Source organism: Elephas maximus, chromosome 24 (assembly GCF_024166365.1).
Source record: "Elephas maximus indicus isolate mEleMax1 chromosome 24, mEleMax1 primary haplotype, whole genome shotgun sequence".
In the NCBI taxonomy this organism is placed as follows: domain Eukaryota; kingdom Metazoa; phylum Chordata; class Mammalia; order Proboscidea; family Elephantidae; genus Elephas; species Elephas maximus.
The window spans coordinates 28,971,754-28,993,710 of record NC_064842.1 but is presented as its reverse complement, the minus strand read 5'-3'; the positions used below and the strand labels follow the sequence as shown (position 1 = coordinate 28,993,710).

Here is a 21,957-nt window from a genome sequence, read left to right as displayed (position 1 = left end):
TGGAAACAGAAAGTTATGCCTCAAAGTTTCCGGGGAAATGTAGTCCAGCCTCTGAGGTCAATGCGCAAGCCCCTAGTCCAGAGAACTGCAACACCCGCAATGCCCCGCGCCTGCGAGAGACGGGAGGGGGAGAAAGGGGCGGGTGCGACAAAGCAGTGGGGAGGCGGCAACGACGCCTGCGCAGTGTGACCGGGATGGCGCATTTTCTTGCACCGAGTAATGCGGGGTCGCTGGCTGCTGAGGAGGGCGGAGAATTCTGTGAAGTAGGGGAGGGCCTCAAGTAGGCGTCGGGAGGAGCCGTGGTCTGAACTATAAAGTGGGAAGTTAATGCTGGGTACAGCTACTACCGGACCGGCGGCGTGAAAGTCGTGATATCATCGTTTAACCGTGAGCGGCAGCGGTGGCGGCTGGGGGGAACCCGGATGGTGAAGAGGGCGGGGGAGGCGGGGCTCAGAGAGGAAAGAAAGGGGGGCGAGGACCCGGATGCTGAACCGGATTGTGTATTTTCCATCTTTTCGGTTGAGACCCGGCAGAGTGAGGCGGCAGAGAGCAGGAGAGCGGGGAGGAAGCAGAAACCTAAAGACCCCTGTGCTAGGCAGAGTAAAGATTTGAAGTTCTTTTACCTAGATTTTGTTGAAAATCTGCCTCAAAGTTATTTATATCCCCTGCCTATATCTGTCAGGTGATTTTCTTCAGCCCCATCGTTCCCCGAGGACTTGGGTGGAAGGATTCATGCTGCGCTTCACATTTGTATGTCTCTAATTTAGCAACTCTGAAACCAGACGCTTTCCTTAAAAAAAAAAAAGCGTGATATTTTCACTTTTAATGCGCAAATTTGTGCCCTCATTTGCTCCTGTAGCGCGTTAAAAGGCACTTTCCATGCATCGGTCCTTCACATATTGATTGAGCCCCTATCATATGGAAAAGCTGGTATGGTGCCCAACCTCATGGACCTAAGTAGTGAGACAGACTAAGCATTAAATAAAATGGACACACAACTTGCTGTAAAATTGCGACTGCGGTAAGTGCTACAGAGAAAAGTTGCATGGTGATGTGAGAATTTGTAGTAGGGAATTTGGTTTACGGAGATAAGGGAAGGCTTTTCGAGCAAGTGAGGATTGAGCTGAGAGCTGATGGGTTAGCAGACGTTAGTTAATTAAGGAAACAAAAAACATTACAGACAGAAGGCATTAACATGTTGCAAAGCTTTAGGAGCTTTTCCAGTATGGGGCTGGGGCGGGGGGAAACCTTATAACCTTACAGGCTTTGTTAAAGAGTTTTGTTCTTATCCTAAAAGTAATGCGGTATCATTGAAGGATTCGCATCCCGACGGGTAATAAGATCAGATTTGAATTTTGCAAAGATCACTGACTGAAGAGTAGAGGACTAGACAAGCCACCGAATGCAGGGAGCCCAACCAGGAGGTCATTGCAGTAGTAGTCCACACGGAGGAGAGAGTCTGTTGTTCATATTAATTTTCATTGATCCACATTTTGAACAGATTTAAGGCAGTTTTTCAGTTTTGAAAGTGAGGAGTAGTTTGAGAGTCTCACAGAGGTATTCTGTAGTTACTCACCCGAAAATAAAGTAGTAGAATTCATGTAACACACTAATGTCTCTTTTACATTTAAGTCTAGTACTGGTAACTGAAATATCCAACTGTGACAAATTGGAGTTCTTTGAGTAAAAAAAAAGGCGGGGGGGGGAAGGGGCAGACAGGTCAGACCGTATGCCACAATGCATTGCCACAGTCCATAATACTACTTCGACTCTGAAGAAGATACAAGACTTGGATTTTCAGTACTTAAAAAATTGAGGTTCCTGTGTTTTCCTGCTGCTGAGGATAATTGTGTATAAAAATCCTTCTGGGAAAGGAAGATTGACTTATTTGTTGAATATTCTTTTACTTCTCTGAATAAGCAAAGAACACCTTTTTGAAATGTATAACTAGTATTTTAAATTGAGAACTAGCATCAACCAAAGCACTAAGAATTGAAACAAAGGTTAGCTCTCATTTCTAGATCAATAACAGTTGCAATGTTATTGATCCAGACAGAAACGAAAAAGAACTCTTGAAATTTAGTTTCATTGATTTTTAAGTTTAATGGGTTTTTGGAGGCTGTGAAAAAGTTACAGACATGATTTTTGTTCTCAACCTAGTTGGGAAGAGATGGCTAACTGGTTAAATAGAGAAATGGATGAGAGATGCTTTTCGAATTGTTTTAATTCTCTTCAATAATCTTTTACCTAAGCAATTATTGTACCTGTTTAGGAAGAATTGGCATTTTTCTGTGATCTCTAAGAATGAGATAATCTGTATCAAAGCCAGAGATAGCTGTCAAACAGTATGGGTAATAGGTTACTAATTTGGCATTCGAATCATTTCAAAATACTTTCTGAGCATTTTTAACCTTGTGACCCCAAAAGCTCCCCAAAATACTAATACTTAGTATTAATTGCTAGTCAAGGTAGATACAGAAATTTTCTGTCTGGAACGCTTCTCTATTCAGATTGCAAAATGATTTCCTGGTGAAGTGCTGATTTTGTTTGTTTCACAAAGATGATCAAGGATAAACTACAAAAACACAGCTTTCAAACCTACAGAGTAACCTAAACTATATACTATTTTCATGTTTTTATTTCCAGTTGTAATCTGCTCTCGGTAGGAGTTAAACTTTTTTTTTTTTTAATTTATGTCAGCTGCTTTATACTTCATGTAGACATGCATATTTGTTTAGCGTTAAAGATTAAGATACTCTGTAGCTGTGGATATTCATCAGGGGCACATATAAAGGATTCGGGGGGTACATGATCTCTGAGAAATTATATGTAGAGTTTTGTGGTGTGTGTATATCTTTATGTGGGTATGTTCACATATATGCAAGGTTGGTTGGTTGGTTTTTTTGAGGAGGAAAATTCATAGCTTTCATCAGATTCTCAATGTTTCTTCAACCCATGCTTGTTTTACACTACATGGAAGCATGAAAGCCCTTGTACAGTTGATGATAATCTGTGGGTATTATTAGTCAGCCTTCGACACGTGCTTTCCACATGCCTAATACTGCATAAGAATGTAGGTATTTTATTCTTTTCTCCTATTGCCATGTTACACATTTCATTCTACTGCAGAAAAATAAGTACATGATAAGAGAATGTGGTTCAATCCTTTTACCCTTGTATTAGTTGCCTATCAAGAAACAGAGTACATTAGGTACCAGACTTTCACTGCTTAAGGTGGTCCTTAAGGAAGACAAAAGAAGAATTGATGCCTTTGAATTATGGTGTTGGCAAAGAATATCGAATATACCATGGCCCGCCAGAAGAACGAACAAATGTGTCTTGGAATATGTACAGCCAGAATGCTCCTTAGAAGCAAGGGTGGCAAGACTTCGTCTTACGTCCTTTGAACATGTTATCAGGAGGGACCAGTCCTAGAGAAGGACATCATGCTTAGTAGAGTAGATGGTCAGTGAAAAAGAGGAAGACCCTCAGTGAGGTGGATTGACACAGTGGCTATGTCAGCGGGCTCAACATAGCAATAATTGTGAGACTGGCACAGGACTGGGCAGTGTTTTGTTCTATTGTACATGGGGTTGCTATGAATCAGAACTGACTCGGTGGCACCTAACAGCAGCAACAAGAACGTGGTCTTAGCTCTACTGAGCTTTTAATCGTACTGGTACGGTGAAATGTCAGCACTAATAATGAGATTTTGGAAATTGTTTTACTTTTGTGGTCACTTTGTCAGCATTTACTTCAAGATTTTCAGATTTGCTCACCAGCATGAATACAAACCAGTATGTTATGTACTGAAATAGGTGAAAAGACTTGTACTTCGGCATCAGATGAGTTCTGCCCTCCTAAGTATTTTTTACTTTTCTAATTTAATGCCAGGAAGGAGAAACAGAACTAGAATTCCCTTGTCTCAGTGAGTGTGAATGATGAGGTCATAGTCTGAGATGACTGGGTTATAAAAGATGGAGTTTAGTATTAAACATTATGAAGTTAGTAAGACTACTTTAGAAATTGAAGAACACATCCTGAGTCTTTTACAACAAAAAACACCACCACACCTTCTTTGGTTATATCGTGGTATGATGGAAAAACCAGTTGTCATCAAGGCGACTCCGACTCACAGTGATCTCATATGTTCCACAGTACAACTGTGCTCTGTAGAGTTTTCAGTGGCCGTTTTTTTAGCAGCATAGCCATGCCTTTCTTCCTAGGTAACTCTCAGTGAATTTGAACCTCCAACCTTTTATTTAGCAGTAGACCATGTTAAGATATAATGGGCCAGAACTAATTGCCATCAAGTCAGTTCCAACTTACGGTGATCCTTTGTGTTTCAGAGTAGAACTGCTCTCCACAGGATTGTCATGGTTGTGACCTGGTGGTACAGTGGTTAAAGCTCTGGGCTGCTAACCGAAAGGCCAGCGGTTCAAACCCACCAGCCGCCCCGCAGGCAGAAGATGTGGCAGTCTGCTTCCAAGCCTTGCAGTTCTACTTTGTCCCATAGGATCACCATGAGTAGGAATCGACTCGACAGCAGTGGGATTGGTTTTTGGTTTGACCTTTCAGAAGCAACTGCTAGGCCTTTCTTCCCAGGTGCCTCTGGGTAGCTTTTAACTGCCAGCCTAGTGTTTATGCATTTGCACCACCCAGAGACTCCAAGGTATGATGGAAGCAACCTGTTAATCATCTCCAGTTCCCCTTTTCACGCTGTCTCGGCCATCTGCATCAGAGTCACACCACGTGCCATATTAAAAATGAAAGTTCCTAGTCCCCTGCCCAAACTTAGAGAATCGTAAAAAGACCTATGAATAGCCAAAACAGAAAGTATGTGAGCTCAACTTCATTTCCTTTATTCAAAAAAAGTGGCTGTCACTGAAACGAATGTAACTGTATGCTTTATTATCTTCAGCTTACTGAGAGAACTCTCTAAGGTGCCTTCCAATTCTGAAATTCCATTATGTGTGACTCTTTGAACAGCACTAATCATGAACTACAGTTAGATACTGTATTACAGTTAGTCTTGTTGTATCTGTAGTGCAGCTAAAAAAAATTGGTTAGGAGAGCACTAGTGATCCTAGACACCAAATCATAGTCCCAAGAAGCAAAAGAAAGAGGGCAGAGGTGAAAAACCTCCTAAAATGTGCCAAAGATGTCAGCAATAAGAAAATAGGAATCCTAATGTAAGAACAAATAGATAATTTCCAAAGAAACAGTAGATTTTTGTTAGTAAAGGAGGACTCTAGGAAGACCATAAGTGGTATTTTAGGAAAAAGTAAATGTAAAGTTCAGAATAATATAGCACTACTGGAGAATATTTTTAACAAATATAATTACATTCAAGTTAATGTATGTGTAAACGAGAGTATCTGAAATGGATGGATTGTAGAGAAAATACAGGGTTTCCCTCCCCTTAAAATTTAAATGTACAAAGCTTACCCATCCTAATGCTCGTGAAAAGTCTGTATAATTTATGTAATCAAAAATAGAAGTATCTTTCTAATACTGTAAGTTTTTGTTTATTTAATGTAATGACATTATCAACAATTTAAGCTTTTTACAGTTCATTAAAAAAGCTTAGTATAAGTCATTTAACTGAGGAAACCACTTAAAACCCAGACACTTAGACCAGTGTAATCACTTGAATGAAGAATTCAATTTTTCTAATATAATTTACATACCATACAATTCACCCATTTAAAGTGTACAACTCAATGTTTTTTTTAGTATATTCACAACCATCACTACAATCTTAATTTTAGAACATTTTGGTCCTCCCTCCTCCTCGAAAGAAACCCCATACCACTTCGCACCCACTAGGAACCCTCTAGGATGGCTATCGTCAAACAAAAATAGAAAATAGTAAGTCTTCTGAGGGTATGGAGAAATTAAAGCCTTTGTGTGTTGCAGGTAGGAATGTTAAATGGTGCCACCACTATGGAAAACAGTGTGGCGAGTCCTCAAAAAACTTAAACATAGAGTTACATTCTGACCCAGCAATTCCACTGTTGGGAATATACGCAAAAGACCTGAAAGCACATCCAGTAAGAAGCTCAATAGAGACACGGAAGACCTACTTAAAACAATCAACCAACTTGATCTCATAGACTTATACAGAACTCTCCACCCAACTGCTGCAAAATTTACTTTTTTTTCTAGTGCACATGGAACATTCTCTAGAATAGACAACATATTAGGTCACAAAACAAATCTTGGTAGAATCCAAAACATCGAAATATTACAAAGCATCTTCTCAGACCACAAGGCAATGAAGCTAGAAATCAATAACAGAAAAACTAGGGAAAAGAAATCAAATACTTGGAAAATGAATAATACCGTCCTGAAAAAAGACTGGGTTATAGAAGACTTGAAGGAGGGAATAAGGAAATTCTTAGAAAGCAACGAGAATGAAAATACTTCCTATCAAAACCTCTGGGACACAGCAAAAGCAGTGCTCAGAGGCCAATTTATATCGATAAATGCACACATACAAAAAGAAGAAAGAGACAAAATCAGAGAACTGTCCCGACAACTTGAACAAATAGAAAGTGAGCAACAAAAGGACCCATCAGGCACCAGAAGAAAACAAATAATAAAAATTAGAGCTGAACTAAATGAATTAAAAAAAAATAGAGAACAGAAAAACAATAGAAAAAATTAACAAAGCCAAAAGCTGGTTTTTTGAAAAAATTAACAAAATTGATAAACCATTGGCCAGACTGACTAAAGAAATACAGGAAAGGAAACAAATAACCCGAATAAGAAACGAGAAGGACCACATCACAACAGAGCCAAATGAAATTAAAAGAATCATTTCAGATTACGACGTAAAATTGTACTCTAACAAATTTGAAAACCTAGAAGAAATGGATAAATTCTTGGAAAAATACTACCTACCTAAACTAACACATTCAGAAGTAGAACAACTAAATAGACCCATAACAAAAAAAGAGATTGAAACGGTAATCAAAAAACTTCCGACAAAAAAAAACTCCTGGCCCAGACGGCTTCACTGCAGAGTTCCACCAAACCTTCAGAGAAGACTTAACACCACTACTACTGAAGGTATTTCAAAGCATAGAACAAGACGGAATACTACCCAACTCATTCTATGAAGCTACCATCTCCCTGATACCAAAACCAGGTAAAGACATTACAAAAAAAGAAAATTTTAGACCTATATCCCTCACGAACATAGATGCAAAAATCCTCAACAAAATTCTAGCCAATAGAATCCAACAACACATCAAAAAAATAATACACCCTGATCAAGTGGGATTTATACCAGGTATGCAAGGCTGGTTTAATATCAGAAAAACCATTAATGTAATCCATCACATAAATAAAACAAAAGACAAAAACCACATGATCTTATCAATTGATGCAGAAAAGGCATTTGACAAAGTCCAGCACCCATTTATGATAAAAACTCTTACAAAATAGGAATTGAAGGAAAATTCCTCAACATAATAAAGGGCATCTATGCAAAGCCAACAGCCAATATCACTCTAAATGGAGAGAACCTGAAAGCATTTCCCTTGAGAACGGGAACCAGACAAGGATGCCCTTTATCACCGCTCTTATTCAACATCGTGCTGGAAGTCCTAGCCAGGGCAATTAGGCTAGACAAAGAAATAAAAGGTATCCGGATTGGCAAGGAAGAAGTAAAGTTATCACTATTTGCAGATGACATGATTATATACACAGAAAACCCTAAGGAATCCTCCAGAAAACTACTGAAACTAATAGAAAAGTTTGGAAGAGTCTCAGGTTATAAAATAAACATACAAAAATCACTTGGATTCCTCTACATCGACAAAAAGAACACCGAAGAGGAAATAACAAATCAATACCATTCACAGTAGCCCCCAAGAAGAGAAAATACTTAGGAATAAATCTTACCAAGGATGTAAAAGACCTATACAAAGAAAACTATAAAACCCTGCTACAAGAAATTCAAAAGGACATACTTAAGTGGAAGAACATACCCTGCTCATGGATAGGAAGACTTAACAGTAAAAATGTCTATTCTACCAAAAGACATCTATACATATAATGCACTTCCAATCCAAATACCAATGTCATATTTTAAGGGAATAGAGAAACAAATCACTAATTTCATATGGAAGGGAAAGAACCCCCGGATAAGCAAAGCATTACTGAAAAAGAAGAAAGTGGGAGGCCTCACTCTACCTGATTTCAGAACCTATTATACAGCTACAGTAGTCAAAACAGCCTGGTACTGGTACAACAACAGGCACATAGACCAATGGAACAGAATTGAGAACCCAGATATAAATCCATCCATGTATGAGCAGCTGATATTTGACAAAGGACCAGTGTCAGTCAATTGGGGAAATGATAGTCTTTTTAACAAATGGTGCTGGCATAACTGGATATCCATTTGCAAAAGAATGAAACAGGACCCATACCTCATGCCATGCACAAAAACTAACTCCAAGTGGATCAAAGACCTAAACATAAAGACTAAAACGATAAAGATCATGGAAGAAAAAATAGGGACAACCCTAGGAGCCCTAATACAAGGCATAAACAGAATACAAAACATTACCAAAAATGATGAAGAGAAACCAGATAACTGGGAGCTCCTAAAAATCAAACACCTATGCTCATCTAAAGACTTCACCAAAAGAGTAAAAAGACCACCTAGAGATTGGGAAAGAATATTCAGCTATGACATCTCCGACCAGCGCCTGATCTCTAAAATCTACATGATTCTGTCAAAACTCAACCACACAAAGACAAGCAACCCAATCAAGAAGTGGGCAAAGGATATGAACACACATTTCACTAAAGAAGATATTCAGGCAGCCAACAGATACATGAGAAAATGCTCCCGATCATTAGCCATTAGAGAAATGTAAATTAAAACTACGATGAGATTCCATCTCACACCAACTAGACTGGCATTAATCCAAAAAACACAAAATAATAAATGTTGGAGAGGCTGCAGAGAGATTGGAACTCTCATACACTGCTGGTGGGATTGTAAAATGGTACAACCACTTTGGAAATCTATCTGGCGTTATCTTAAACAGTTAGAAATAGAACTATCATACAACCCAGAAATCCCACTCCTCAGAATATACCCTAGAGAAATAAGAGCCTTCACACAAACAGATATATGCACGCCCATGTTTATTGCAGCTCTGTTTACAATAGCAAAAAGCTGGAAGCAACCAAGATGTCCATCAACGGATGAATGGGTAAATAAATTGTGGTATATTCACACAATGGAATACTACGCATCGATAAAGAACAGTGACGAATCTCTGAAACATTTCATAACATGGAGAAACCTGGAAGGCATTATGCTGAGCAAAATTAGTCAGAGGCAAAAGGACAAATATTGTATAAGACCACTATTATAAGATCTTGAGAAATAGAAAAAACGGAGAAGAACACATACTCTTGTGGTTACAAAGAGGGGAGGGAGGGAGGTAGAGGGTTTTTTATTGATCAATCAGTAGATAAGAACTGCTTTGGGTGAAGGGAAAGACAACACACAATACAAGGAAGGTCAGCCTAATTGGACTGGACTAAAAGCAAAGAGGTTTCCGGGATAAAATGAAAGCTTCAAAGGTCAGCGGAGCAGGGGCTGGGGTCTGGGGAACATGGTTTGAGGAGACTTCTAAGTCAATGGGCAAAATAATTCTATTATGAAAACATTCTGCATCCCGCTTTGAATTGTGGCGCCTGGGGTCCTAAATGCCAACAAGCAGACATCTAAGATACATCAATTGGTCTCAACCCACCTGGAGCAAAGGCAAAGGAAGAACACCAAGGCCACAGGACAACTAAGAACCCAAGAGTCAGAAAGGGCCACATGAACCAGAGACCTACATTATCCTGAGACCAGAAGAACTAGTTGGTGCCCGGCCACAATCGATGTCTGCCCTGCTAGGGAGCACAACAGACAACTCCTGAGGGAGCAGGAGGCCAATGAGATACAGACCCCAAATTCTCATAAAAAGACCATACCTAATGATATGAATGTGACTAGAGGAATCCCAGAGACAATGCTCCCCAGACCTTCTGTTGGCACAGGACAGGAACCATCCCCGAAGACAGCTCATCAGGCATGAAAAGGACTGGTCAGCGGCGGGGAGAGAGATGCTGATGAAGAGTGAGCCAGTTAAATTAGGTGGACACTGGAGGGTGTGTTGCCAACTCTTGACTGGAGGGGGGATGGGAAGATAGGGAAGATGGCAAAATTGGCATGAAACGAGAGACTGAAAGGGCTGACTCAATAGGGGGAGAGCAAGTGGGAGAAGGGAGTAAGATGTATGTAAACCTACATGTGACAGACTGATTGGAATGGTAAATGTTCACTTGAAGCTTAATAAAAATTAATTAAAAAAAAAAAAGAAGAAGACCTGAAAGCAGGGACTCAAAAAGACACTTGTACACCAATGTTTATAGCAGCCTTATTCACTGTAGCCAAAAATTGGAAACAGCCCTGGTGTCCATCAACAGATAAATGGATAAAGGAAATGTAGGTACATACAATGGAATATTACGCAGCCATAAAAAGGAACGGGCTTCTGTTACATGCTACAACATGGATGAACCTTGAAGGCATTATGCTAAGTACAATAAGCCAGACACAGAAGGACAAATACTGTACAATTCCACTTATATGAGGTAGCTAGAATAGTCAAATCTATAAAGAGAGAAATTAGACTAGAAGTTACCAGTGTTAGAAGGAGAGGAAATGGGGAGTTATTGTTTTAAAGAGAATAGTTTCTCTTTGGGTTGATATAAAAAGATCTGGAAGTACTAATGATGATTACCATGTGAATGTACTTAACGTGCTGAATTGTACACTCAAAAAAGTTAAAATGGTAAGCGTTGCATATATTTTACCACAGTTAAAGAACATGCCAACTAGCAAGCAATATTTCCTTGTTTATTACCCACTCTAGACAACCACTTACGTACTTTGTGTCTCTAGACGTTATCTATTCTAAACATTTCATATACACGGAATCAAACAACAAATGGTTGGTTGTAAGTGGCTTCTTTCATTTAGGATAATGGTTTTGAGATTTATCCACATCGAATTTTCTTTTAAAACAGCACTGAAAGTCCTTCCTTCCAAAAACACCTTGAGAAACAAATTGCTTCATAGTTTGACTCTGGAAGATAATTTGGTTAATAATATCTTCTTTATGTTTCTCCTTTTAACAGATCAGCTTTGAAATTTAAAAACAATGGAGAAGGATCAAGAAATAACCCAAAGAATTCTTCTAGAACCCTACAAGTACTTACTTCAGTTACCAGGTAACCATTCAGTTACAGTCCACATAGGGTAGTTTTCATACAACAGCAGGTCATTAAATGTTAGCAAACAGATAAAGTTAGACTTGCCAGCTCTTGACATTTTCTATTTAATGTATGCATATGAGAAAATTGGTAAATAGGATTTAGTAGATTTTTGTTCCTACAAGGTACATTTTTGAGGTACCCTTTTAAAAATAATTATATAACATACCTTAAAAAGTAAAAAGATTTGAAACATTTTGTTACCCCATTAGAGATTTTATTCTTTACGAATGTCACACATTCCTATTCCTCACTGTGTAGATATATGGGGAAGGTAAATGCGGATTTGTATAACAAGAAACAGGCTTCACTTACCTTCCATGTTCAAGTTTTCCACTATCACACACATTGCATTTCTTACACTTCTGGTTTCTTTGAGAGCTAAACAGTAATGTTTATAGACCACATTATTCAGAAGCATAATGGTAGTTGCAACCGAGGTGATTCCGACTCATGGTGACGCCATGTTTGCAGAACTACTCTATGGGATCTTCAAGGCTGTGACTTTTAAGAAGCAGATCACCCAGCCTGTCTCCCAAGGCACCTCTGGGTGAATTCCAACTACCAACCTTTTGGTTACTAGTCGAGGACTTAATTATTTGTACCACCCAGGGCCTCCTTTGGAAGCATGGCCCACATTATTCCATCAAAAGCGTGAGTCACTGGACATGGTTTCCTACAGTACCACCTGCCTGATTGTATGTGTGTATGTTTTGTTTTGCTGGTTTTTAAAACCGTGGGTTTTTTAAGTATGGGTTCTTATGGTAAAAATTCATTTATAAGCCAACCATTTGGAATGCTCTTTCTCATAGAAATAAGAGGTGGCAAATTTTTTGACTACAACACAAAAGCCTATTTAGCCTGAAATATAGCTAAACTGTAGTCTGATAATGCTCTCAATTCAATCACAATAGATACTTTTTTCCCCCTGTTCTAAAGCACACCTTCTCTCTGTGAACACACCTTAATGGTAATCTGTTCATTTCTATTATCCATGAGCCTGGGGAAGATAAACAGGGTTATGAAAAGCCAGAGCATGCTAGTTCCCTGTCTGCACCTTGGAAAGTCATGATTGGTGTCATTTCTATTCTGGCAGACCTTAATGGAGACTCACCTGCTAATGTCAGTGCTTCAAAAGAATAGAGGGAAGACAAATGGAGAATTCAAAGGGAAAGTTGCCTGCTGTTTAGGAAAAAGCCAAGAGACTGCTTTTGAGTGACATTTTTTCAGCAGCTAGCAACTTCTATTTCAGGGTGTCCCATTGAGAAACATGGCATTGTTTATCCTATACTCTACCCACCTATTGCTGGACTTCTTTTGTAACAAGTTGGCACACACTGACTACAACTGTGCTGCAATAAAACATGCCAGTTATCAGTGCTGACAAGAATCTAAAAAGTGTCTACCGCTCCACTGCCATGCAAAGCAAGGACTACTGGGAGTTATATTTTAACCATAATGTTTACCTTTGCAACATTAAAAAAGAAAAATCATTATCTGGAAGTACTATTTTGTGTCATTAGGTAACACGTTTAAAACTCATTAGTTACCTCACCTTTTTTAATATTAAATATACTCTTGCATCTATGATAAAATATAGCCCCAAAAGATTTTCCTAAAGGATATTGTGTTATATACATACATACATACATATATATATATATACATACACACCACACATATATGTATATATATAACAAGTCTATTTTTCAGAGCTACCAAAGTGACTCAGAGGTAGGCCAGACCATTTGTACTATGTAAAGTTACTCTTGCTCATAAAAGATGATGATAATGTTGACATTAGGATTTTTCTGAAATTAATGAAGTAGAATGACTTTTATGTTTGCTATTTGCCCTAGTTTAGGTCCCCAAAGGAGCCCTGGTGGCACAGTGGTTAAGAGCTCAGCTGCTAACCAAAAGGTCAGCAGTTACAATCTACCAGTCTTTTCCTTGGAAACCCTGTGGGGCAGTTCTACTCTGTCCTGTAGGGTCACTATGAGTCAAATTGACTCAATGGCAATGAGTTTTGGTATGGGTAGGTCCCCAGATCTTTGGGGAAAGGAGAGGCTGTAGAAAGGGAATCAGGAATGGTAAGGTCTTAAGAATGAAGAAGTAATTTTCTTTTTAATTTTGCGGGATCTCTGTGACTACACTTAGTGCCATGAGGTAGAAGTAATTTGGGGACTTAAAAGTATTAGGTCAGATCCTAGAATCAGGTCAGAGGAATAAAAATAACACAAAACTTTATACCTGAATGAATAAACCCTTTATTGTACTATGTAAGAAAAAGCCAAGTTTTCTATGTAACATTCAGAAGTAAAACAAGAAAGATGTGGTTCTACACTGATTCCCTGTTCTTCATCTTCTAAACCTATTTTTTAAAGTGATGTGGATTGCTTTATAGAGTTGTGCATTGTAAGTGTAGCCCAGGTTGACCCTTGTTAAACTGTAAAGTAGATCAGAAGTATAAAGTATATAATTGCTACACAGAACATGGTGCACCTTAACATTTAGTAGGCAGAAGATACTGTTTCCAGAACCCTGAGAAAAGCCTTCCCTTCTAGACTTCTCACAGAAAGTGAGACTTTGTTCCATTTTGATAAGCGGTAAGAGTCTGTGTGTGTATTTAGGTGTTTGTTTGGATGATTAGTGCAGAGAGAACATAGACAGGACTTAAAAAATAGTGTTTTTCCCAGAAGGACTAAGTCCACAGTAGTTGTTTTAATATATTTTCATATTATTTCTTCTACTTTTTAAGAAAACAAACCACATTTACGTAAGAATTTTAATATCATTATGCAAGAAAATTCCAGCATTAAAGTAATTTTCTTTCAGTAAAGTACACTCTACATTGGGTTTCTAAACTACACTCACTATTCACTGAGACATCATCTCACTTTGTAAATAAAAGTATAAAAAAACACAAAAAAGGAAATGGTGTTTTTGTTTATTGAAACTTAACTTTTTATGTAACCACTTGCTTAAAAACTAATCTGAAATTAGTCTGTTACTGTGCATTCACTTTATCAGGAAACTCACAGATAGAACATTTTTATTGAATAACCTGGTTGTGGTTTTTAATCTACCCTTGCTTTGTATTTGGGCTAAAATGACTTTTGGTAGTAAAGACCTCTTTTGAGCTTTCCATGTAAGAAAAAATAATGTTGAAAAACTAATGGTCCTAGTCAAAATAAGCAGATTAGTTTTGGATTACTTCAGGGCATGGTAATCTCATTTTTTTTTTTTTTTTATAGGAAAGAAGCAGAGCTGTTCAGTCTCTAAAAGCTTAATTTAAAGGAATAATTTAAGAGGTCATTTTACAAGGTAGTAATTCAATACCGAAGTACATAATCATTAAAAAAAACTAGAGTTCTCTGTTTGCTGACCAAGTTGCAACAATTCTAAGCAAAGCAGGCAGTGCTAGTTAACTGCCACTAACAAAGCTGCCATCCTTCTCAAAAAAGGAATAAATTAGACTAATTCCTAATAAATCCATCCCAGTGCTGAAATTATTGTTTTTATGATCCACAGTAAGATGAAGGGAGTGGGTTAGTAGGCCACTGAAGTCCTTTAGATTCTCTTCTGCTTGCCCTAATTTTAAAATTTTATGCTTTTTAGGGTGTGAATTTCAGGGGGTTAGAGGCTGAGCAAAGAAAGATGAGCTCTGCTTGGGTGATGGATTGATGGGGCTGGGTTTAACAAGCTTGATCAATTTTGGAGGAAATCTCTAAATGTGTTTCTGATAATTAAAATATTTTACTACCAAATTTTATTTTCTTTAATTGCAGGTAAACAAGTGAGAACCAAACTTTCACAAGCTTTTAATCATTGGCTGAAAGTTCCAGAAGACAAGCTACAGGTATTTAGCTTATTCTTATCTAATCTAATCTTACCTTAATTTTATCTAATCTTATTCTTAATCTCCAGGAAATTAATAGATGAAGTGTAAAAATGCTCTTAGCTCTTGATTCGGTATAGTGCTCATGCAAAATATTATATTGAGATGGCTAAATAATCGTTAAATGTAAAGATTTAAGAAACCTGAAACTTCCATGATCTATTAATACAATTAAGTATTTATAAGATGTTTTATATAGGTAAAAACAAATTTTCAATTGTCTTTTATGTTAGATTATCATTGAAGTGACGGAAATGTTGCATAATGCCAGTTTACTCATTGATGATATTGAAGACAACTCAAAACTTCGACGTGGCTTTCCAGTGGCACACAGCATTTATGGAATTCCATCTGTCATCAATTCTGCTAATTATGTCTACTTCCTTGGTTTAGAAAAAGTCTTGACCCTTGATCACCCAGATGCAGTGAAGCTTTTTACCCGTCAGCTTTTGAAACTCCATCAAGGTCAAGGCCTAGATATTTACTGGAGGGATAATTACATTTGTCCCACTGAAGAAGAATATAAAGCTATGGTGCTTCAAAAGACCGGTGGACTATTTGGATTAGCAGTAGGTCTCATGCAGTTGTTTTCTGATTACAAGAAAGATTTAAAGCCACTACTTAATACTCTTGGGCTCTTTTTCCAAATTAGGGATGATTATGCTAATCTACACTCCAAAGAATATAGTGAAAACAAAAGCTTTTGTGAAGATCTAACAGAGGGAAAGTTCTCATTCCCTACTATTCACGCTATTTGGTCGAGGCCTGAAAGCACCCAGGTGCAGAGTATCTTGCGCCAGAGAACCGAAAACGTAGATATTAAAAAATACTGTGTACATTATCTTGAGAACGTAGGTTCTTTTGAATACACTCGGAATACTCTTAAAGAGCTCGAATCTAAAGCATATAAACAAATTGACGCATGTGGTGGGAACCCTGAGCTAATAGCACTAGTAGAGCACTTAAGTAAGATGTTCAAAGAAGAAAATGAATAACATTAAGCCATTTTGATTGGGCCTGATCACTTATTTTAGTTACATATATTTTTTGTCTTTTAATTTATCACCTCGTACAATATTTGCCCCAGTGGTTAGTCTCCAAAAACTGAATGAATGGGGTGATGTGAATCAAGTTGTTTCAGTATGGAACCCCTCTGTACAGATCATTACCACAGTATAAAGCTGAAGGAATGGAAAGGAGCCACATTTAAATAGGTCTAATTTGGATGTCGGAATGTGCTGCAGTGGGACATTGTGACCTACTGTGCTCTGCTACCATGAATGTTCTATTGGTTCTGTCAATAAAGAAGACTTCAGCTTCCAGAGATTTTTATCCAGATGCTTCCTAACGGTACTGTATGGTTAGTTCCCAGTTCATCTACCCCAGTTCCAAGCTAATGACTGCTTTGAGCCAGTTTCTGTAGCTAGCTGGCCCAGAGACCACAGGAACCTGTTGTTTACAATTTCTCAGTCTTCTTTTCCCTGGAAACCCCCTTACTGAAGTCCTTCATGAAAAGCATGTCAGTGATAAAACAGTAAGCACTCTGGTCCTTTTTCTTGCCCCCTACCTTTTTTTTCCTCTTTTCCCACCCCACAAATTCTGTGCTTTAAATAGAAGTCTACACTTAATGATATTCATATACTTGCCCAAATCCAAGGAGACCTGGTGGTGCAATGCTTAAGCACTCAGCCTCAGACTGAAAGGTTGAAGGTTGGAGCCTACCCAGCAGCTCCACGGAAGAAAGACATGGCAATCTGTTCTATAAAGATTACAGCCAGAAAACCCTATGGGGAATTCTACTCTCACATGAGGTCACTATGAGTCGAAAATAAACTCAACAGCATCCAACAGCCCAAATCCTTTTCTTTTTTTCCTTCTAATATAACTTACTTGTGTGCCCTAAAACTGATTAGTACCTGGTTATGGCATTGTCTTTTCTGTTGGGAAGAAAAAAAACGGTGTATGGAAAAAAATCTTAGGATGGAGCTTGTATATCTCCTTATATTAACCCATTATTGGTAGTGAAAATTATTAAAGGGTTATTTACTTACCTCACACACAAAAGCAGGGGGAAATGCCCTTTTCCTTCCCTTCCACATCACTGCCACCTTGAAGGCAATAGGTGATTGAATGAAAAGGGAAGCAGGCATTTATAATCTCTATGCTTAAAGGAAAGAAAAAGTGTTAACATGAGAGCTAGTAGTGCCTGACTGAAAGGAACTGTTCAGCTCTATAGTGCCTTAACCTTGACTTCACTATCCCGTTTGTATAATGTTCAGCCGCAAGCCACTGGAGCCATTCTGTGGCCCAAGTAGTAGGAAAAAAAATTGTTCTTAATTAAAAAAAAAGCGCCCCTGATCCCTGTGTTAGAAGTATTTGTTAACATTCCAAAATGAAAGTTTGTGTTCCCTTAGAACATTGTTTGCTTGATTGGCTCTATAACTGTTTATGTAGGATCTAATCACCATATACTTATATGAGAAAATTCTCAGGAAGCATTCAGCCTAAATCTTTTGAAAAGTTAGTTGCTGCCTATACTAACTTTTAAAATAATTTGAATCTTCCGTTGTAACAGTGATGATGCCTCTTCTAAATATCATGGGTATTTGTGCCACAGTATGGAAATTTGAACTTCATGTTTATAAGCCTATAACTTTAAAAAAAAAAAAAAAAAAGTTAAAAAAAAATGTAATGCTGACATTATAGGCAGAAATTAAAGTATTTATCTTTAAGTATAAAGATTGCTAAGGAGCCCTGGTGGCACGGTAGTTAAGCGCCCGGCTGCTAACCAAAAAGAAAGGTCGGCAGTTTGAACCCACCAGCTGCACCATGAGAGAAAGATGTGGTAGACTGCTTTGGTAAAGATTTACCACCTTAGAAACCCAGTGGAGCAATTCTACTCTGTCCTATGGGGCCTCTGTCAGCTGGAATCAACTCAACAGCGCTGGGTTTTGGTTTTATGGGTATAAAGATTGCTTAAATAGATTTATTCCTTATCTAATTAATTTTGGCCCGGTGCTATTCATGATTCTTTCCTCGTTTTTATCTTTGTCAGTAACAAATGCTTGGCATTGAGTCGGGGACTTATAAAAAGAGTATTTGTTGAATAATCAAAAATTCTCTTCACTTCATCTATATACAGAAGAAAAAAATATAGTTTAAATCCAGTAGAATGAATTAGTCCATCTACTTAGATGTCATTTTTCTCCTGCATAAAGGAAAATCGTGTGTAACTCAAGAATTGGATTTTGTCAATTAGAAGACATGTAATAAATTTAAAGAAAACATTTATTTTTATATTTTCTAGCCTGTAGCTTCAAAAAACAAATTGATTTTATTTGTCAAAATCAAAAGAACGAAGACTAGTTACATTGTCATGAATCAAGATCTTTTATTCCTCACCTCTTCTCTGTCCCACTCTGTCATCCTCTTCCTTACTTGACTTCCCTCTGTACCTAATGTATATCCTATTATCGTTCACTTAAGGGAGACTTTCAAGAGCATTTTTCACCACTTTTCCTCCTGCCAGTTCCCAGTCCCAGATGAATCAAACTGTCCACATTCTTTGCTCCTCCCATGTTGCCGAATGGTGCTGGAGAACATTTCCAGATTTACTCTTGTGACCATTACAGGTTAATGTATTACAGCCTCGGTAACTTTTTTACTTGGTGTATAATCTTCCTTTTCTGGTAGAGATTTCAGATTTATCAGTTTAAAGTCCACTGCTTCTCCACTTTGTCTCCCATCAAAGGTAAAATAACTTACCTCCCCTCTACTTCTTTAGTTCAGTCTTCAAATAGTCTGCCTTTTATCTCAGAAGAAAAGCTTGTTTTCCTTTTCTAGGCCAAACACATATGTTCTTGATTCCCTCTACTTCTGGGTCTTGTTCCATCCCCTGCTTTATACTCGGAAGATTTATGTATTTCTCTTTTTTAATGTACCGAGGAAGGAAAAGGGGAAGGAAATGTACACTTACTAAATACTGTTAGGTACCAGATGTTTCGTATGTTTTTTTTCTTCAAACATTTACTAAACAGAGCCAGGATCTTAATTCCAGGTCTAAGCTCTTGGCCCTTCTGTATCTCATTGCCTCCCAGTAACCCTATATGCACCTAAGAATTTGGGAAGTACTGGTTTATTGTAATAGCACAGTAAGCGATTTTCCTTCTGTCATCTCTCCCAACTCCAATCCATGTTTCATATCACCAACCAGAGTTGTCGTTTCAAAACATGAATCTGATTATGTCACTTTACTGTCCCCAAACACCTAATGCTCTGGCCATAAACTAGTGCTCATCATTGCTAGGATAGTCTATTCTAGTATTCATTTAAGTTCAGTTAGAATACTTGAGTGCCTATGTGCTAGATCCTTCACTAGGCATTGAAGATATAAACGTGGTAGACACCATCCCTTAACCTCATGTAATTTTTCTGTAATGGAGACTGTTAAGTAAATAGCCCATTATAAAGCAGTGTACCTGGAGCTGTAATAAAAAAAAAAAAATTTTTTTTTTTTTTTTTTTATAGGGGCCTCTAATTGCTTATTTATTTGTCTCCCACGTTGGATTGGAAACATTAAGGGCAAGGACTGTGGACTTATTCCCTGTATTCCCAGTAGCACTTAATAAATATTTGTGAATTAATAAATCTTGAAATTAATCTCTCACCTTCCAAGGGTTCCATATGTATGTGATACAATGTGAGGGATACATGTATGTGAAGAGATACTATAAACTTGAAATGCTTTTGTGTTAACATGGATCTTTTATCTGATGATACTCCCTCATCCTTCTATTCGGTTCTGAAAGCCTTTCTCAGACTGTTAACTCTTAACAGGTTTGTCCATACTTAATCATGATAGCAAATGCCTGACCTTCTTAAACTTAAGTCCTGTGTCTAACCGCCTATTCAACGCTTCTTTCTAAGTATCCTGTTGTCACCTTGAAATCAGCATAACTCAAATCAAACTAAGTCCCCTTTCCTACTCCTCTACCAATCTAAATGATGGGATGAAACTGCTCTATCCCTGCATTTTCTATCACTGTCTTCATTCTTCAGGTGACCCAGTGGTGTGTCTTTGATTTTTCACTTACTCTTGTCTACTACATCCAGTCAGCCCAAGTCCTGTGAATTTGTCCTTTGAGATGTCTCTTATCTGGCCTTTACTTTTCATTTTTACTGTCATTAACATAGAACAGGCCTTTATTGCAACATATGCAGGACTGATTTTGGTGGTTGAAATACAGAGAAGACTCATAGTGGGCCCCACATTAATGTGAATTCAGATATAATGCAACAACTAACTGGCAGTTGGCTTCCCAAGCTCCCACAAGTGCAGGCTCACTGTGGTCATTTCATTAAACTTGTAATAATAGAACCTTAAATTTTATGTAATTGAATATATTCGATCACACAGTTTTATGGCATAATTTAACTATCTGGAGATTGGATCCCTGTCGGCGCAGTGTTTGAGAGCTGGGCTGCTAATGAAAAGGTTGGCAGTTTGAATCCACCAGCCATTCCTTGGAAACTGGACAGGGCAGCTTTACTCTGTCAGCAACAGGTTTTATCTGTGGATTGATAGATAAGATAGCTGCCATTTAGTTGACTCCAGGTCATGGTGACCGTATTACAACAGAACGAAATATTGCCCTGTTCTGTGTTATCTTATGCTCACTGTCATGTTTGAATCCATTGTTGGAGCTATTGTGCCAATCAGTCTCCCCTAGGGTCTCCCTCACCCTCGATGATCCTCTACTTCATCATATATGATGTCTTCCTCCTGTGATTGATCCCTCCTGGTGATGTGTCCAAAGCAAGTGAGTTGGACAATATTCTGCTATGATCCGTAAAGTTTTAATTTTTGGAGGTAGATTGCCAGGCCTTTCTTTCTAGTCTTTCTTAGTCTAGAAGTTCCACTGAAACCTGTCAACCAGGGGTGACCCTGCTGTTATTTGGAAATAACTGGTGGCATAACTTTCAGTATCATAGCAACATGAAGTCACCATAGTATGACAAACTGACAAGTGGTAGATGAGTTCCTGTACTAGCTGGTAAAGTGGAATAAGCTGTAATATTAGTAATAGATTTTAATATTAATCCATTAGTTCAAGAAATTGTGTAGAATGTTTCATGACCATTGAATAATGGGCATCCTGTCAGAGACATCTGAGAAACATTTGAAATACTATCTGCCGTATCCTATTCTTTATAAAACACTATGCCTTAGGAGAATGACTAATTTATTATCTCTGAATTATATATTTACTGCACATAAGAAGGAATAATATATCTGAAGATCTAAGATTTATGTAACGAATAATGAAACATTCTTGAATTTCAGTGGGCAAGGTAGTACTAATGTTAAACTGCAAAATTCGTTTGTAAATCTTACCAAAACTTGTAAAGTCACTTAACAGAAATTGTAAAATGGGAATAGTTATATTTGAAAAGTAAAGTTTAAAATATACATAGCTTTAATAAAGGATACTCTAACAGAGATACCTTGTTATAAAGTCAATACAAGAAAAATATTTTGTCGATTAAAGCTGACAGCTAAGGTTAATTAGCAAAGATGTGGACGTACACAACTAAGTAAAGGAAAATGAAGCAGAAGATTATTGAAAGAAATTATGGTATACCATTTGAAACAAAATAACAATTTCAAGAGAAACTAACGTTTTCTAATAATTAAGCAAATGCAC

The 21,957-nt window shown here is 37.8% G+C and overlaps 1 protein-coding gene across 3 annotated transcripts; it reads left to right on the top strand.

Annotated features, from left to right (window-relative positions):
• Positions 1 to 141: 141 nt before the first annotated feature.
• Positions 142 to 21,754, top strand: GGPS1 (geranylgeranyl diphosphate synthase 1). Of its 3 annotated transcripts, none has more exons than XM_049868575.1 (4): positions 142 to 387; positions 11,221 to 11,313; positions 15,144 to 15,214; positions 15,487 to 21,754. In XM_049868575.1, the coding sequence occupies exons 2-4, from the start codon at positions 11,244 to 11,246 to the stop codon at positions 16,246 to 16,248; spliced, it is 903 nt and encodes a 300-aa protein (XP_049724532.1). In that variant the 5' UTR covers positions 142 to 387; positions 11,221 to 11,243; the 3' UTR covers positions 16,249 to 21,754. The 3 variants fall into 3 exon arrangements, with proteins under 3 accessions (XP_049724532.1, XP_049724533.1, XP_049724534.1); XM_049868576.1 differs by lacking the exon at positions 142 to 387 and adding an exon at positions 497 to 1,021; XM_049868577.1 differs by lacking the exon at positions 142 to 387 and adding an exon at positions 14,610 to 14,679 and having other exon boundaries at positions 11,226 to 11,313.
• The last annotated feature ends 203 nt before the right edge of the window (positions 21,755 to 21,957 follow it).

Bases quoted from the DNA above. Each gene is read 5' to 3' on its own strand.
- GGPS1 (XM_049868575.1), top strand. From the start codon at position 11,244: ATGGAGAAGGATCAAGAAATAACCCAAAGAATTCTTCTAGAACCCTAC. The intron at 11,314-15,143 runs GTAACCATTCAG...CTTTAATTGCAG, and splicing joins GTACTTACTTCAGTTACCAG to GTAAACAAGTGAGAACCAAA. The intron at 15,215-15,486 runs GTATTTAGCTTA...CTTTTATGTTAG, and splicing joins TTCCAGAAGACAAGCTACAG to ATTATCATTGAAGTGACGGA.